This window comes from Apteryx rowi, unplaced genomic scaffold, assembly GCF_003343035.1.
Source record: "Apteryx rowi isolate R43461 unplaced genomic scaffold, aptRow1 scaffold_1285, whole genome shotgun sequence".
NCBI classification, from domain to species: Eukaryota; Metazoa; Chordata; class Aves; order Apterygiformes; family Apterygidae; genus Apteryx; species Apteryx rowi.
The window spans coordinates 44,810-64,389 of NW_020447514.1; the positions used below are offsets into that span (position 1 = coordinate 44,810).

The following is a 19,580-nucleotide window of genomic DNA, read 5'->3' on the forward strand; positions in this document are numbered from 1 at the left end:
AAACTAGGAAAATATTTCTAACTTTGGAGCTGTGGGATTCAACAGCAATGTCTGGAGATAACAACAAACAGAAGACAATTAACCTCCTCCCCCCCCACGCACACACACACTTCTGATTTTCATGAGGCAGCTTAATAAACCTACAAAGCAAAGGGGTATACACAAGATACTTGCAGATACCAGTATACTGGCCTCATTAAGAACAGATTCCTCTATACTTTTATATTTTTCTATAATGTGTTAAATATTTGCTTATTGCTCATGTATTATATTTCATCAGTGTCAGATGTGTTTAAATATAGTAGCTTATAATAGTCACATAAAGCACATAATACTGGTGAGCAACATCCAGTTTGGATTATTTTCTAAAAAGTATGTTCTAAGCAAGCCATACATTTTGGGCAAGATTTATTTATGTTTAGATGAAATTCGGTGGACTGTCTTCTACAAGAAGGCAAAGCAAGCACAGATCTACTGGGAGGTCCCAGAGGAGGTGACCTAGCTGTGGCTCTGGAAATCTCAGTGTAGCTGAAATGCCTGTTCTTGTATATATGTATTCTTGTTTTAGAGGGATTTGGAGAATGACAAGAACAGGCTTTCAGCCTCTCTGGCTGATCAAGATGAAAGCCCGTTAGTGGAGGAAGCATGCGTATTATATACATATATATAATATGGAGGCCCCCAGTAGCTGACCTTAGATGCTCGGTCTATGCAGTAGCTGCCTCTGGATCCCCTGGTCTCTGGAGTTGCTGCCACCCAGGCATGCAAAGGCCCACAGCTCCACTTCAGTTGCTGGTCCTCAGACCACCTCATGCACACCCACATGCACGCATGCAATGGATCCCTCCAGTAGCTGGCTTTAGACACTCAGGCTATCCAGTCACTGGCCCCTAGTTCCCCTGGCTTCCCAGTTGCCTCATGCACAGACACACGCATGCAAATGGGTCTTTCTGTTGGTCCGGACTTATGACCTTACCAGTAGCTGATCCCTGGACCCCAGAGTCTCTCCAGTAGCAGGCTGGGACCTCCTGGTCCCTGCAGTTGCCAACTGTCAGACCCCTTGGTCTTTCCAGTGTCCATCCCAGACTTCTTGCCATTCTGATCCCTGGCTCCTCTCTCCTTCTACTCGTGGATAGTCCAGCTTGATGCTCACTAGCAATCGCATACACTGACATATGMACCACACAACACACACACACGCTCTCGCTGCTCTCTGCAGCTGCTGGCACCGCAGCCACGTGGACCCCATGATTTGTGGTCCCCCTCCAGTTGCTGGCACTTAGATCTCCATACACACATGCGCAGAGCCCCCTCTCCCAGGAAAAAAGCTAGAAATGGAGTTTAATGAGAGGAGAGGACAGACTGCGGTGACAGGGCGCAGGGCATGGCCAGACAAGCATACTGACCAGCAGCCTGTTTACAAGCAGCCGGCCCCTTTTATCCCCTCTTCTCTATGCTTACCCACACTGGTTCCTCCCCAAACCACCTTGATGCCTCTCCTTACCTGCCTTTGGTTTTTCCCCTAAACATCCTATCTTAAGTCTGCACAATCCCCAAATGCTCTTCTCCTGCATCCCATGATGAGTCCCATACCTGGTAGGCAACAACCCTCCTCAGTCTGTAAGGTTGTAGGGGAGGCTCTCCTGTTCACTCAGCTGGTGGGTGTCACACCCAGCAGTGGGCCTGATGGCTCTTCTCTGGCAGCCCTGGCAGGAGCCAGGTCGGGGGCTACGTTTGCTCCGATTGGGGTTTCTCCCCATCACTGTTTCTCTGTGCTGCTTTGGGTTTATGGAGATGAGCCTTTAATCACATAACCTAACAGTTTGCATAATGGTGAAGTGGGGTGATTTGCCTACAAATAAATTTGTATATAATATAAAAAAATATATTATGGGTTTCATATATATAATATGATGTAAATATTATGTTATTTTATATCTGTAATATATGGTGTATTAATAATAATTTTCCTGGTAAATTGTTTGTGTTAAAATACATTAACAACACCAGTGCTTTATTAAGTTAATTTGTTGTAATGGAATGTATTTAGAGGATGAGGAAGTTAGATAAATTATTTGGAAGGTAAGGCTTTTCTGGCACAAGGATTTTTTCTTCAGTTGTAGTCCAGATACCTAACCCAAAGGATTTAGACATTTGTGAACTTGTTGTGACCTTAATGATGCTGCTATAGAGTTTAAATTGTAGTGTGTGTATCTATAAATAGATACAGATATATAAACTATAAAGCTATATATGTAGTTTATATATGAAGTATTTATATATAAGCTATATATATATAAATTATATGGATATGTAGAAATTATATAGAGTTATATCCCACAATATATAGGCAACGTTTTACTCCGTTGGTTTAGCACCTATTTATTTACAAGTATATCAGTTCTCCCTTGCAGCATCATTAGGATCACAATAACTTCACACATCCAAATTCTTTGGTTTAGGTCATTGCACTACTACCAAAGCATAAGTCTTTGCTAAATATAGCTAAAGTAAATATAGAAAGTATAGTTTTATAGATAGATAATTATAAATATGAATTATATATTATATTAAAACTTTATATATATATATATGCACAGTATATATAGAATTTATAAAAGTTTATATATATTTGTGTGTGTATATATTTATAAACTAAAGAAAAAATTACATGATTTGGGTTTTCGGAGAGCTGTGTTCAAAGGATGATTTCTTGGGTGCTTCCTCTGTGATGATCAGTTGACTGCTAGACATCTTGGTCTGTCACATCAAAGAGATTTCAAGAGAAAAAAGAGCAAAGAAGTTTATAGAAAAAAAATTGCATTTTAGGAAGCTTCTTTGTTTTTCAGTAAGAAAAAATGTGAACTACTTCTCTTGATTTTTGCTTAAACCTGTGACTTTCTGTCATGATCTTAGTGTGACACGTCAGACTTGGACTCAGCAAAGGAATGAGTAGTTTTAGAACTCTTACATAAACTGTGCAATGTGATTGTCACAGCTGCTTTATAGAAGATTCTACATTATTTAGAAGGCTTTCTTTGCAATATGAGGTTTTATGATCTGATAAACAAGAATATGAAATGTAGCTTAAACGAGTACATGGGACCTATACCAAATACTTCACTAAAAGTGTATTAGCTTTATATCTGATCTATAATTTAGAAACCGTGAGTTAGAAGCACTTTCCTTAAATTGTAGGTCACCTCGGTTCGTACTATCCTAAATCTTCTATTTTGCAGGGCTGTTTGCCAGTGAAAACACTGAAGAGCTAAATCATTCCAGAGTAATTTTGTTTTTAAACTAGTTGGTGCTTGAGGAAAAAAAGTGTACATCAGTCATGTTTAACATGAATATTTTTACTTTCTTAAAGGAACTACCTACAGTTCTGCTTATTCATCAGATGGACAAACATGAAGGTGCATGGACCATATTGCCATTAATGAGAGAGTAAGTGTACTGAGTATTAGTTGTTTTCAGCGTTTTGTGTAACCTAGAAGATAAATATGAATTACTCAAACTTTTTTTCAGAAAAAAGTGGATACCTATTTTTGGATGGGAGTTGCAACTTTATCTTTTCACTTTCTACTCTTTTCTTTAGTTTTCCAAAGCAATTTGCTGTTAAATTTCATTAAATCAGAGAAGGCTATTTTAAATATGAGAGGAACTAAAAAAGAAATAGTATAACATAACTGAACAACTACCTTCCTTAAATAGTTGTGTATTTTAAAATTATTAGAAAAGTAAACTAGTGAAAAGAAATAGCATTTACATTTTTCTCTCAGCTGCTCAAACTGTGTGAGGTGTGAAAAATTGCTGAATTTTTGATTCTTCACATTACTTGGTTAAATAAAGTTTTGTTTTTGTTTTTGTTTTTTTTTAGCAGATAATGAATAATACCTGTTTGGGGTTTCTATCATATATTGTTTACAGTGTTTCTAAGAGGTAGTCCTCCTCCGTAGTGAGGAGGTATAGGTTTCAACATCTTTTTGTAAGCTTGTATGGCCAGTTGTCATCTCATTATGCTCCAATAATACAGGAAATTTCAGATATCTTGTCTTAGCTTATGCAGATGGTTCCAAGGGAGACTTGCTGCATTTACACAGTACTGTGTTACAAACTATTAGGAAACAAAGATTGCCATTTCAGGAAGTCCTAAAGCTCCTTGGTACTGAAGGCTGTCCTTTGCCTAAAACCTGCATTTGAAATTGATGCCAGAGGCTCTGCAGCTTCTTGAGGCTTAGTTTAGTCAATATTATTCTTCCTCTGATGTAAACAGAGTTACTCAAAAGGATTCTTTTGTTCTGCTTTCCATTGCCTTCTATGTGAGTAGAAACTTGAAATGGTGCTTGTGTAGTACTTATCCATTTTATATATATTTATATTTATATATATATACACATATATTTATATAAGCTGTAAAAATAAGCAAAAGCAGAATAAAAGTAAATTGAAAAACTGAAAGATCAGAATCATCTTTGTTTTCTTAGCCCTTTTTCAGTGATTGAATGGCTACTTTTCTGAATTACTTATGTCTCAATGACAAGGTTTAACAGAAAGAGCTCTTGCAAGATAGAAAAACTCAGAAGCAAAAATACAGATACTAGTTCATGTGACAAAGCAAAAGAAATTTCTTCAGTAATCAGGAATGGAATCTYGGTGGTTTTTCAGCTTGAAGAGAATTCTGGAATAACCAGTTCCATGTGTCTCCTGTTTTGTTCACCACTTTTGGCAGAAGAGCAGAATGAAGACATAGAGCAGTTTAGAAACAGGTACATGTTGTGAGGCTTGTACTGTTTAGGTTTTTTTTCAGTGGACAGAAGAGGAGGAAGAGAAAGAGATTAAGTGATTAGCCAGTTCTGCAGTGGTTGATGAAGCTAGGAATTGTGATGCCAGTTGCACTCAAATGGAAACTGCTTTCAGTAGAATGGCTTTCCTCAGTTCTTTAGGTATCACCATTTTTAAGGAGGTCTGTACACACTTATGACAATTCTTGATTTTTATTTCTTGGACACAGATTAACTTGGACAGAATATTTTCTGAAGACTTCCATCAAGTGTAATCTTAAGATCTCCATCACTGTATGGGGTTTACAGTGAATGAAAGTTTGCATGAAGTTTTTAGATTTGGTTCAAGCATGTGGTCAGTGTCAAACAGCTGTAATAAAACCTCTCATTAGGCAGTTTCAGGATTATTGCAATGRGTGTTAATGCCCAACAGGGGGGCTCCAGGGAAGAAATTTAAGGTACAGAGGGGAAGGTAACTTAAATTGCTGTCTATAAACTTCTGCCTTTATAAGTGCCTATTCCTATAGTATTTATGTATTTCTCAGTTGACATTCTTTATGTATCTATATTTCTTTCTCTCTGAGATAACTAATGCTATACAAATAGGTAGGAATGGAGGCAGTATCTTCATCTGTTTACTGTAGTGCTCTGATATGTAATTCTAAGTAGTAAAAGTTTCTGTTTGTGTGTAAATTTCCAAGTACTTATATCTGGGGGAGTGGAGGTTGAATCTRTGATTCTCTTTGAAAGCCAGTTTTGTAGTAAAACATTAATTTCTTTTTTTTTTTTAGCTTCTCTGTTACCTATGGTAGGAACTCCTCATGGGTTTTCTTCTGTGAAGAAGATACAAGAATACAGGTTTTAAAGCTTCTGGAAACACTTGGAAGATTTGACAGGTCTAAGGTAAAATAAAAATTTAGATATTCAATTTGCTTTAGAATGTGCTTGAATGGTTTTGGGTTTTTTTTGTTTTTTTKGTTTTTTTGATGAAACATGAGAATCATTTAAAGTCCTTTTTTAAGTACAAAATTGTAAATACAGAATATTGGAATTCCTAGTTATGGAACAATTTCTGTTGTCCAGAATTTCATGTTACAACATTGACTGTATGGTTCAGCCCCCAGCTTTTGGAGAGAGATATTCAAACAGCGTAAAATAGGGGGATAGAGTCCTGATGTTGAAGCTGGGAGTGGGCAAGATATTGAACATGAAGCAGTAAGAGGGCATGTATAGCTGTTGAAGAGCTACTAAAACTGAATAAAAAGAAGATTCCTTCTGTGGATTTCCTAAAAATGCTGTAGCAGCAGTAAAAAGGTGGATATAGTCTGCTGTGTGTCTTTTTCCTGTCCATCATCAGTTCTGATTATCATCAGGCAGGATGATTCATTAGCTCTGACCTAATATGGGAGGGCATTTATTGCATTCTGTTTCTGAACTGTCTTGGTGGTAAGAAAGAAGTAAAATGTTAACCTACTGGAAAAGAAAGACCACCGAAAGACTTGCACAACAAAAGAAAAAGCCAGTCACCAAAAACAAAGTAAACTTGGCAAGGCAAATGATAAGCTGTTAATGTTTAGAATTCTAAATGTTCTGAAAACATTCAGCCTGATGTCTTTCATTGCCTGGACTAAAAGAAACCGAAATCTCCTTTCAGAAATATGCTTCTCCTCTGTATTGTTACCTTGATCAAGTATTGAACCCTACTTCCAGACTCAGTTTGGTATATTTACTTCTGTTGCAGGCACTTGGCCTTGTCATGTTTCCACACAATTCTTTTCCAAAATGATAACCATAATAATTTAGAGATCTTATATTTTTAAAATACTCTCTCTTCAAAGTGGACTACTAAATATTTTCAGGCCTTTGGAACATAGTCATTTGTTTCAGAAGCACCTACTTCAAATTGATGTCCTGAGAATTCATAGAAATTTTTGTTTTGGATGCTGTCCACATGCCAGTTTTAATCTCTCCTTTGCAGTACATGTAAATCCTCCTATAATAACAAATTATGCTCCAGCCTGCACTGAAAGGGAAATAAAATGTTTTGCTTTTATACAGAGTAATGGTCATCTTAGTATAACAGTCCATAACTGATTCCTTGTATAATGTAATAGTCCATCAGTTATATAATTTAAGATGTTGAGTTAGACCAGAATGAGTTCACTCATTATTAATTTTATCATGTCAGCAGTCTGCATAATAAGAAGCTGGCGCACATTAATCACAATAAAATATGTACAAGGAGCGTATAAATAGCTGGTGAATCTGCAGCTTTTCAGTCTGGATATGTAGAGATTAGTAACAGAACTTTAAGACTGATGAGAATGTAATATGCATGGAAGTAGAGATGTGAAAGCACCATAAGAAACCATGGAGGAATTATTTATTTATTTTATTTATTTATTTTTAAAAGCCTGCATTAATAATGAAGGACACTATTGATAGCTGTAAAACTAATAATTGGCAAGGAATGTCTGATTTACAGCAAGACCAAAGGTGAACGTTCAGGTGACTCAACAGCAGAAACCTGGGCACTGATAGCAGGAGGACAACAGCAAGGTTAAACCAAATTGTATGTGGAAATATATGAGGAGTGTGCCTCTTAACAGGAAGACAGATTATAGCCCTGAAGATACCCAAAATAAGTAAACCAAGATGATGGGCAGCAATACCACAATAGCTATTGACACTTAAAGGGTATAAGGGATCTGTCTAAGAACAGGTTTGTCTTTGAGGATCATAAGACCTCAACAGGGAGGGTGCAACAGCTGAAATGTCTTGTTCTCTGTGTCGGACACAAGGCCTGGCAGGATGAATTGGACACATTTGCCATAGTGTTTGTGAGTAAGTGGATACAAGAGCAAGTGGGTTGCTTTACACAGCAAGCTGTGTAAAATCACTTCCCCCTGCCCTGAAGTGTGGTATTGATTTCATTGCATAAAATTTTTCAATATTAGTTAAAGTGTTTCAAAGATATGGAGTGCCCTTACTAAAGGGAGGTGATTTTTGCCAATTTTGAAGCACAGTATTTTAACTGATCCCATGGATGGTAGTTACCCACAATACAATGAATTCTTTTCTTTTTTCACCTACTTTTTTTTCACAGGTAGAATATGATTACAATCATGCCTCTTGTAAGCCAAATTATAAGTTCCTTAGTATATAACTGATTTCATCTTTGCTTGTAAAGCCAACCTGCACAGACCAACTTGTCCTATAGAACACTGATTATTTACTATTTTGATTTGAACAGACAAGCATGGAGAATATCAGCTGTAACCTAAAATGCCTTCGCAGTGTTGATTTGTGACTTAATATTTCCAGACATGATATTCTGTGAAAGCCTGAGGAGGGTATATGTATGGGTTTAATTTTCTATGTTTTATAGAGAAATGAAATTAAAGGGTTTTTTTTAATCCGTAAGCTTGAGAGAAAGTTTATTGTTTTAGTGTCAAAATTAGCACACAGAATTAGGATAAGAAAAGATTTTTATGCACTAACACAGCAGTCAAGGTTCTGAAAAGAGTTGTCTGCAGCTAGTATTGCTATATGAAAATGTTAATATTATCTGTTTCTGAAATGAACAGAATGCTTTTGTTATGAACATTTTGAAGCCCTGGAGACCCTAAAGTTAGAGTTTAAAAATTGTTTGCACAAAATACTTCTAAAGAATTATTTTGATTTTCCAAAGAGATTATCTTTGTGCATAAAAATTAGTGTATTTGCCCATCTTCTTTCACCTCTGTTGCACTGTCACACTATGAAGGTTCAATAGCAACAACTGAGCCAGTAATATAATAATAATAAAAAAGATGTTTATTTCCTCACACAGGTTCTTGGATTAGTAACATCCATTAAAATAATGCGATTACTAATTTAGAAAGGATAACACAAAACCATCAGTTACTAATTTAGAAAGGATAACCCGAAACCGTCGATTCCTGCACTATTAATTGGAAGAACTGCTTATCCCTACTTGAAGGCTTTCTTGTTCACTCTCCTAGTGAGAGGGCTCTCAACCTCGAGGAGTTACCTTAACCCAGCGTCCCAGGAAAAGGGGAGGGGGGGGAATACTCACGGTCCAGCCAGAGAGGATGATCAGGTCACGTTCCCGTCCCTGCTCAAACTCTCCTAGCTCCCAAGTCTCTTTTTATRCAGCTGGGGCTCTGGGCAARCACTGCTTTTGCTGACTTTTTGCAAGTTTCGCAATCACAGGACTGTCTGTTTGTCTGCTCGGGRGGACCCTGCTGGCGAGGCAAGACCCCAACACCTCCGTACTGCTTCTTCCCTCCCCGGCGGTCCGTGCGGATTCCAGGTGGCAGACTTCTTCAGTCTTGTTAATGCTGCCATTCCGCAGCCTTGCGCATTATCAGTCCTTGCACATATCGGTTGGTGGACGACTTTAGTCCTGTTAAGTCCTCTGTTCAACAGCTTTGCGCAGTCAGCTCTTGTGCTGTCAGTTCTTTTGCATATCAATTGACAAACTTCAGTCCTGTTAACTCTTCACTCGCCCGTCAACCTCCCTGTATTTTGTTAGTTTTTAAATCCTTCCAGGGAACACTATTGAATCCTTCCAATAAAGGAGAGAGAAAATAGGGTCTGTTAGGATGGAAGGTATAAATCAAAGGCTAAGTAAGGTGCCAGGTAGCCACCATTGAGGGTAGCCACCTATGAAGGTGCTTAATGTGGAAAAATATCTTCATCTTTATCTCCCCCATAATTTGAGTAGAGACAGTTTAATTTTGGCTCTTTCCTCAACAGACTGCTGAAGACCACTCAGCCTCAGGAAACACTTTGGATTATGGGAGCTAAAAAGTTTTCAGCCTTTGTGTTACCTGAAGAAGTAACTAGTCAAGTATCAGCTACATTCAATTTAGTCTTATTTAGAGTGGCTGATTGAACTAGAGGGGAGAAACGTGCAGAATTCAGGGGGAAAATACTGTCTCATGCACATGCATACTCAATGTTACAATTGCACCGGTCCCTAGTACTTGACTGGCTGAGCCGGAGGGTCCTAGGAGAGTCAGGTCTCCGAGCAGGGATGGCATCCCATAGCTTCGCAACAGCATTTGTGGCAAGATACATCTCATGGTTGCTTATACCAGTCCTGGCCACAGGCTGGCCACGCTGAAGGACCTTTGTAGACCCGTGGGTTTTAAAGCAGGCAGCACCTCATAGCTTTGAGTTGGTGCGTGCAGGAAGACAAATACTCTTGGCAGCTCCAGGCTTCTGCCCTCTTTTGCCTTTAGGGCTGCTGGACTGAGTGCCAGCTGGAAGCTTCTGGGATTGCCAGATCAAGTGTCCTCTGGGGCAGCCACACTTGTGTGGCTCAGCCCGTCTGTTTTGGGCTGAGATGTGCCTCTCCTGGTGTGTTCAGACTTCTCTCCTGCTCTTGGCCAGTTCACCCGGCCTTGGCCAAATCTCACTCATTCTTCCTCATTTGTTCTGGGGAGCTACAAAATTGTATTTCAGTCTGTATAGCAACATTTGCATGGAGTTGTAGAGATGGCTGTTGAGAAGGAAGAGCTTCTTGGGGCTATCGTGTTTTGGCCTGATGTTTCTACAGTACTTTTGCTTGAATATTTTCCCTTTTGTCTTGAGCTATGTGTAAATTGTTTATTTACCTTATGGCAAGTGTATGAACTGTGCTAATACCATGAAGGTATTTTTCATTGTTGCTGACAGCTGCCCCCTTAAAGGAAGGGAAGAATAGAAATAAGGCCGGGAGTGTGGAGGAAGAGAATGAAAACCAAACAATCTGTGAGATTAATATTTTTAAAAAGACCTGGAAAATGGAGACTATGTTATAAATTTTACAAGGGATTATGGTAGKGTTTGGTCTGAATGTATCTGTAATGAATAGGACTATTTTTTTGTGAGAAAATAATCACCACAACTTTGAATCTGTTTTAATGGTGAGCTCAGAAACTGCCAGAAGAAAAAAAGTCTGAGTTACTGTCATAATGCAAAGAACAGCTCCAATCTTGAAATACTTAATATAACCATTAGGGTGATTCAGAGGATCAAGGTATTTAAAATGTATTTGCTTTTCAGGTTCCCTAGCAGAAAATAACTGTAGGTTAAACAGATGGAAATCCAAAATGGATGTACATTCAAACCCTGAATGTGCAATACTTTTGAGTGCTCTGTCTAATCAGTAGCCAATAATATCTGACTTCTTCAGTGCTCTTCGCACCACTGGAATGCAGGCCTAATGATGGAGTCTGAAAATACAATGTACATCTGAACATTTAGAGAACTACCTTTTGTTTCATTTCTTATAGAGTAAAATTTTTGCCTGATTTATTGTGAAGAATATACTTCCCTTGTTCTTGTTTTCAGATTTGCTTTATTTAGCATAAATGAAGTCATCATCTTCACTAAGAGGATACTGTTGATGAACAAATTTGCTCTCTATATTCCTTTACAGGAGTGGTTTTTAGGTAAAGCATTGTATGACGAAGAATCTACAATAATTCACCACTATGCCTTTGCTGAAAATCCTACGGTCTTTAAATTTCCAGATTTTGCTGCTGGTTGGGCACTTAGCATTCCACTTGTTAACAAGTAAGAGTTGAAYTTTTAATCACTTCTTAATTGTTTTTTGAGAGTAATTAAGAGTTTTGAATTTATATCTTTTTTCTAGATGCTAATCAATATTATTTTACTGTATTATGATTTCTTATGGATTAATATTTTCTATAAAAGTTAAAGGTGTGCCTGAAGTACGGCTGAAGATTTTACTACAGATCATGTAGATGTGCAGTCAAACTTTAATTTCAACCCATCTTTGAATAGCGATTGTAGCCTGCTGTGGCGCACAACTTGGAATGTACTCCATCAGTGCAGACTGGCCACTCGGTTATTTTATTTGACTTCATGGATTGGTTTTGTGCACTGAGCCCTTGCTCCTGCCGCCCCTATGTTATCATTCCAAGGCCTTTGGTTTGAGGATCTAAGGTGTGTAGCAAGACATTCAATTTACAGCTACCTCTAGGTATGTCTACATAGATTTGTACCCCCACTATAGATTTACCCTGAAAAAACTCTTTTATTCACAAAATTCCATTTTCTCCTTATTCCACACATTCAAACATAATTACCATAAATAAACACTTAAGAATTTGTTAATACACGTGCACAGAAATATATTTCCTTATATAATTCTGTATCATTGCTGTACCCTTTAGGAATGATTTATTTTTCTTAGCTCTGCCTATCTAAAAGTTAACATCATGTTAACTAGTTGTTGATACTCTCTGTGATTTTTAAAAAAGTAATTTCTTCCAGACAGCAGATTTATTCCTGGATCTTAGGGTGACTGCATTGCCCTCTGTAAGTGCTCATCCTATAGAGAGAACATAGATGCTTAGTTCAGATTAGATGCTTAGTTTTTAGATGAGATTTGAAAAGTTCATAGACTTCAGAAGTTAAATGTATCTTGTAGCAAGAATTGGTATTTTCATAAATTGAAGGTGCCTGAATATTGTGCTTTGGAACACACAAAAAGAGAATGTTGTCTGAAGTTTGAGATGCTGATCACTATGCAGCTTCAAACACACTGCTGCCTTTAATCTGTTGAAAATGTTATGCCAGACTGTAGATCCACTCTAGAAGAGAACTTTCTTCTCGGGCAGGAAGAATGTGTTGAAATGTGTGCTGAAAACGAATATTATCATCATCACACTGTGCTCAGATGCAAGAAAATTTGATATGAAAAAAAATGCAAGTTGCTTTTTGGGACAATAAATACAGAAGAGGGATTTTTTGGAAGAATATTGTCAAAAATACTAACCATACTTCACTGCATACTGCTAGTGATTTATTTTGTAATATGATAGAAGTATGGCATTAGAAGGCATTCAAATATTATTGCTTAAAATTTTTTTTAAATATGCTAGAAAATACATCAGATACATTTTTGTGAAATATCTATAGGTAGCTCTTTATATAGAGCAGTACTTCCCTAATCCTTTGTGCCGATAGTCTACTGTTGGTCTGCATTTCTCTCTGATTGCTATGCTGCCTGCCTATGAAATGTTTTCTGGAAAATACTTTTGGTTTCATAGATCTGCTACAGATTTCATATCATGGCCATGGAAACTGCAGTTAAGAATTGCTGACTTTAGAAACTGTTAGGAAATTTTTGTATATTTCATAGATATAAGAATTTCAAGTTTATTCATTTATATAAAGGGTCAGTTGATGCCGATCTTGCATTTCTCATGTTCATGCTTTTTGAAGTAAGTTTCATCATCTTTATTGTATAGGCTTGCGAACAAGTTGAAGAGTGAACCACTCAAGTCAGACTTTACAATAGATTTAAAACATGAGGTAAGCAGTGGATTATTCCTGTGATGTGAGTAAGAAAAATTCTCTCAAAATTATATATTTGAATCTTCATAAAGTAAAGAAGAAATAACAGGTTTTTTAGGGGTTGTTAAAAATTTTGAATACAATGGCATGTTTAATTTCTTTCCCTTCCTTTAGAATATTATAACATGTGATAGTTCAAAATTATGCCACAAGCGTAGAAGAATTCATGAAGAAAATTGCATTTGTATTAACATTACATGATTGTATACAGTGAGGTACCTTCTAAGGCTTACTCTATAGAGAAGGAAAGAGCTTCCAATTCATGAAGTTTAAACTGGCATGAATGATATCTCAAATACTAGACAGCCACACTCACATTTTAATTAGTGTATAGGAGCTAGATAGGATGGATTTGAGGAACCTAACTGTTGGAACTGTTGTGTCAGTGTGAATGCTCAACACTGCAACACGTATGATGGAAGTCTGGAATTTTTTTTTTTTTTTTTTTTTGCCACTGGTTTGCAGCAGTTCTGAAAGGCAGCTACTGGATGTTTCAGAGAATAAGGGAGTTGATTTAAAGAAACATAAAAAAAAGGAGTGGGGATCTGAAGCAAGACCAGTGCTACCCTTTCTGAAGCATATTTTTTGTGCCTCCAAAATGCTCATGCAACCCCGGGTTTTGTAGTGTCGTCAAAGTGAACATCAGAACCAGGGGGAAAGGGGAGGATGAGCCTGGGGTAGGCTATTAGATTTTGACCTGAAATCATGAGTGATTTTGATTTTATTTTAATTTTTTAAAACTCTCTTAAAATTCAGCTATAAATTCTGGTTCCAGCGCATATTAAAAACCTTACTTAAATATTCCAGATCCTTATTCTATAATGGTTACAAACTTCCTCATTTCACATACACTATAGGTACACTATAAATTTATAAATCCAGTAGTGTATTTAAATGCATTTGGCTTTGTGCCAACAGTATTCTTTCACTTAGTTTTCTCTCCTTGCCTGAGCTATTTCTAGATGGCAATTGGACCCCCTCAGCCTTCATTTTGCTCCATGAAACAAGCCAGCAAGTTGTTTTACTTTCCTCTTGTTAATTTTTCTAAATGCAAGACCTTGTGCATCACACTATTCATCTTCTTGTGTTATCTTGAAGTCATTCATGTATTCCCAGTATTCCAGTCTACCTCAGCGCTGACAAAACCTCTAAATGTAGTGTCATCAAAAAATTTCGTTAGCAGACTTTTAATTTGTGTGCCATGTTGATTATTGAAGAACAATTGATCACTTGACTGGCAAAAAAGACTTCCATCCCCCTTCATATTCTGTTAGCAATTCTTTGCCTATGTTCCGTTTCAAATTCATTGCTCTTGGTAACTTACTTCAGCCCTACAGTTGTTCTTTCTACACAATCTCTTGTCATCTTTCCCTGGAGACAGTTCCATTCTCCCTCATTTATTTTATAAATCACTATCTCCTCTTTCTTCAATCTTTTTTATCTTGCTACATCCTTCTTGCATGAATCATGATTGAAAACAAATCAAAGGATATAATCTGAGATTTTTAATGTGTGTGTGTAATGTTTAAATTTATGAAGGATGATAAATGTCTTAAGAAACATCTTGGTTTGACMCAGCCCTAATAACATGTGCCTCTAGTCCTTGGTATTTTACTGTGCTCTGTATCAGTTTTTTTCTCCTACTACTTTCCAGATCCTTAATTCTTACATCTCTAATGCTTATATCACTTTCCATCTGGAAGACTAATCTTACAAATATGTTAAAAGGTTTTTGTCATGCTGATTTTCATTTGTAGGTGTTTTTCTAGACTTTTTAAAATATATGTAATATAGCATATTCTCTTCATGCTGATGGTTACTCAAAACTAGAAGTGGATAATTGATTTTTTGTGTAGCTGTTGTTAGATATGAACAAAAGACTAATGTATTTATGTCTTTTTATTGTCAAGCTATTCTTGTTGTTTTGTCTGTCTGTCTGCCTGTTTTGTCTGTCTGTCTGCCTGTCTGTCTTCCTATCCTATAGCCCCAAAAATGGCACTCTTACTTCTGAAATATGGTAGCCTCACACTATAGTAAGGGTTTCTATTGAAGATGTGATTATTCTATGAGAAATCTGCTTTCTTAGCACATGATGAATTTTCATAAATTATGAGTGGATAATTCATGTTAAGTTACAATTAAATATTCTTTGTGAAGCATGAGCATTGCTTTTTTGTTGATTCATGTGTTAGACATTCATTCTGAATAGCTGAGTTTTGAGATAATACAATCCTAAAATGTGCTGGAAGCTCTTTATGAAATCGCATCCTTCACTGTTATGTAGCCTTCTAACCAAGGCAGGGTCAGGAGCAGTTTACGTGCCATAAGGTGAATGTGGCAACAAGGTAAAAAGATACTTTGGGGATGTATGTATGTTTACTGTCTACTCCTTACCACTTGCACGTGTCTGTTGCATGTCATTTCCCCACTCCTCCTCTACTCCGAGCACTGTGAATAATGTTAGGCTTGACTGCCACTCATGTGCTTCTGCATTTGCTTCCATATAGAGTGTTCTTCCCCATTAGTTCTTTGAACTCATCTGTAAAGCTAAGATCATTTGTGTCTTCAGAAGTACTGCTAAAACAGCAGAGAAGCAGACCACTTACTAATGGCAAGGCTAAGAGAAGGTAGAATTTATTTGTAAACTACAAAACTCATCTTGGTATAGTAGGAACCTGCAGCTGAGTTGCAATAGCTTAAAAAGTTGCTGTCAACTGAGCAGTAGTAATAACATGTTTGCATGCACAGCTCCCAGTCATCTGCATTCCCCCTCAGTTACAAGAAAAATACAGTGATTTAAACCTTTCAGTGCAATTAAACTGAATATGTTTTACTTTGTAGCTGAGGTGGGCTAGGAGTGCCTGTGTAGTTATGACAGTTCAGTTCAACCAGCAGCTTGTTAAAATGTCATCAGCTGGTTGTATTCTATTATGTGACTGTAGCGTAGCTCTTTGGCATCTAAAATCTGCCAAAGCTAGAAGCTTAAGTTTCAAGAATATGATTCTATTCTCAAGCCTGCCCCCCAGCCCTGACTGTGCCTGAAGCAAATTGGCATCTGTTACATTCCCACTAAGTCCCAGAAATAGCTATGTGTAGATTGTTGAGGTTTTTTGAGGAGGTTGATATGAATGCAATGGGCAAGAAGGTCCTGATCTCTAACTTAAAGTCTGTAAATGGTTTGACTTCCTATGTCCAGACCATATGTAATGCACTTAGTTTGCACTGTGTTCTTCCTGAACTCTGCAGGGAGGGGGGAGGAAATATCTTGTTCTTTTAATAATAGCTTAATGAAAACTCCCTACAAAGAGTATGATCTGGGTTCTGGCCCCTACATAATCTGAGGAGGTTTGAACCTACCGGTTCCTACTTCCCAACCAGGCATAAAACAGTGAAAAAGAGACTTATTTTCTCATTGGCTTTGGTGTGTGCTCGTTCTGATCCCATATTTCAGTGAAGCACTTGTTTTCCATGCAAGAATCATTGAGAATATGTAAAAGCAGCACTGGAAACAGCAACTAGAACCCAAGATGGATTTTCCTTCCTTGGAGGAGAACCCTTTCCCCTGTGCTGTAGAGTCAGCCTCCTCTTTGCTACACTATCTTGTTGGTTCCATGAATCTTAATTTTCACACAATAACTCAGTTTCCTGAGGAAGAATGGAGAGTCGCTGTCCCAGAATATCTGGTTTGTTGGCTTGGGCACCCTTTTGAAAAGTAGAAGCTGCAACTTCTGACTGAGTTAACAGAAGCAAACCTGGAATACATATCTATATCTTGAGCATATGCTCAAACAGCTTTTATACAAAAGGAAAGTGCTTTCGCATCTTTGAAGTACCAGCCCTCGAAATAGACTAAGCATTCAGAATCCAAAGTGGATGGCAGTGCAGCTGGGAAATCCTGAATCCACCACATACTTACTGAGACATTCTTTTCTTCCCTTTAAATTCTAAGAACTTAATTTTGTTTTTTTAAGTGCCTGAACAATTTTATATGAAATGAGGTTAATTTTTTAACTAATCTGAGATAGRTAGCCAACATAGACGATTTCTGACTAAGCACTTAGTCTGGCCAAGTTATAAGCAATATCAAAGGCTTGTAACGGAAACGTTGGACAAGTCTAAGTGTTTTTGATCTGTAGTGAAATACAACTTGAAATATTATTAATTTTATTATGAATTATATGAATGTAAACATAAAGGTTCTTTTTTGTCTTCTTCCAACATCACTGGCTTGCTTTTTCCCTTTTCTTTGTAAGTTTTTGCTGTTTTTTAACATTTAAAATGGACAAGAATCTCCAACATTATCCATCAGTCTATTTCACAATTTCTTAGTTTCATTATTGATTTTAAATGACTTTAAATTGTCACCAGAGAATGGGTCTGTTTTGCAAAACTACATATTGCCACATAGGAAGAAATAGTACTAGCTATTCCAAATTATCAAAATAATTTCAAAGAGCAACAAAATAAGGATTTTATTTTATTTAAAAGAAGATGCCAATATTCATTTCACTACTTCTTCTACAAATTTAGAGATGAGTTGTTTTCATGTGCTTATATGAAACCAATTTTAATCCTTTAAACCTTGAGCATCTGTAAAATTTCCATTATAGCAAAAAATTATATTTTGGCTCTAGAAACGTGGAGGAGTAAGGTATGCAGCAAGTCAATCAACTAAGGCACAAATCCTCTATGACATCCTATATTTTTAACTGTTTCCTGTTAAGTTTATCCTGTAATATGATGATTTCTGTGCTTTCCCTGGGAATTTTTATCCAGTTACTCTACTCACTGATATAAATGTTTTGCGTTTTGATAGATCGCACTATATATTTGGCAGAAAGGGGATGGACCACATCTTACTCCAGTGCCTGAGTTCTGTACAGATGATGTGAATTCATATAAGGTTAATCATTGTGCAACAACATTCAGTAATTTTCTGCCACTTTGTGTAAGTACCATATTTTAAATGCCACTTGCTTAGTAAAGGTAAAACTCTCACTAAAGCGCATAATACTTGACTTAAAAAAATCTCAGACCTTAAGAAAATGTTTTTCAATAAACTCAAAAAAATTGTTTCTGGTGGCATTTTCCTTTGTTTTACTTTCAGCCTTCTGTGGTATGTAGTATTTCCTGGCAAACAATTACTGTGCGTGATTTTCCCGCAATGTTTTAGCAGCCCATGATCTTTAAAGTATTTCTCCTTATGACTCTGTGATGTACTAAAGTACAGATAATCTCATTTTAGAGGTGGGAATCTAAAATGTGATGCATCTAAAGATAAAATGCAATACAGCATTTAAGTGCATTAAAGTACAACCCATATCTCTATCTCTAGGAGAATACCTGTAAGATATCGCGGGTAACTGCTACTAGGGGCCAAAAAGTGACTGCCATGTTTGCCTGGAAAACAAAATTCTGGGTGTCAAAAAAGAAAATAAATAAACACAATTTCAACAGAGTTGAGGAAGCTTGCAGGTTTCTAGTACGTAACCTTTAAGCTTCTCTTTCCCAGTATGATACAGTTCAACAGTTTCTTATAGTGATTATTTTAATTACAAAGAAGTTAATAAAATGTTTTTTTCAGGTAAATCATTCTTAGCACAACAAGTTCTACTGCTCTTCTTTTCCTAATGATACATGTTTTAGTTCAAGTTAGAATACTACATCAATGGAAAAGGTATTTCAGTAATGTTATTTCAGGAATTTGAAACCACTATTGACACTCTTTCAAGGGACAGAAATATACTTTCTACTGTATTACTCAATATGCTATTCTACTTGATAAGCTATACAATGAAAAAATATTTTCTGTTTTATTATTGGTATGGATATACAAATCCAATAAAATGTTAGAGGCAGAGCCTGCAATTACAAACTTAATTTTTGTTCTGTTCCTATAGGGAGAGCCAGTGAAAAAGGAAGATGTTTTTGTTGCTGTAAAAACATGTCGGAAATTCCATGGAGACAGAAGTAAGTTCTTGATTATTCAAGGTAGTAGCTCTATACAACATAGTTTAGGAAATTAATATTTAAAAAACAAGCTGATACACTATTTGGCTGTGTAGCTCTTGGAACTAAATATTTGCAAAATCCACTGGGAAGGATGAAAGCTTCAGAATTCTAACAGTGTTATTCTTTAGGTAGAGGGGTTTTTTTGTTATTCAGAGTTGTTCAGGAGTGTTTGAAATGCTCGAGACAAAAAGATGTGTTAGTTTGATGTTTCATCATTAGTGATTAGTTGGTAAAAAGTATTGAAACTGAATACCTGATTTAAAAATATGCCTAAAGTTTGCTTACACTGATCTAAATTGCAGCTATTGCATTAATATCCTTCACTGTATCCCCTGGATAGGTGGTCAAGTCCCATTCCTTGTACTAGCAATGATACTTGTGCAGCTGTAGGGTGAGCTGGTTCAGAAA

General features: G+C 36.8%; 1 protein-coding gene across 8 annotated transcripts in view; it reads left to right on the forward strand.

The window, feature by feature from the left end:
* B3GLCT (beta 3-glucosyltransferase) overlaps positions 1-19,580 on the forward strand; it is a 65,384-nt gene that overhangs the window by 31,428 nt on the left and 14,376 nt on the right. For all 8 annotated transcript variants that reach the window (XM_026055975.1, XM_026055977.1, XM_026055979.1 and 5 more), the window contains 6 exons: positions 3,371-3,447; positions 5,576-5,687; positions 11,215-11,351; positions 13,055-13,118; positions 17,977-18,108; positions 19,061-19,130. In XM_026055975.1, the coding sequence (XP_025911760.1) occupies positions 3,371-3,447; positions 5,576-5,687; positions 11,215-11,351; positions 13,055-13,118; positions 17,977-18,108; positions 19,061-19,130 (592 nt within the window). The remainder of the gene's footprint in view (positions 1-3,370; positions 3,448-5,575; positions 5,688-11,214; positions 11,352-13,054; positions 13,119-17,976; positions 18,109-19,060; positions 19,131-19,580) is intronic.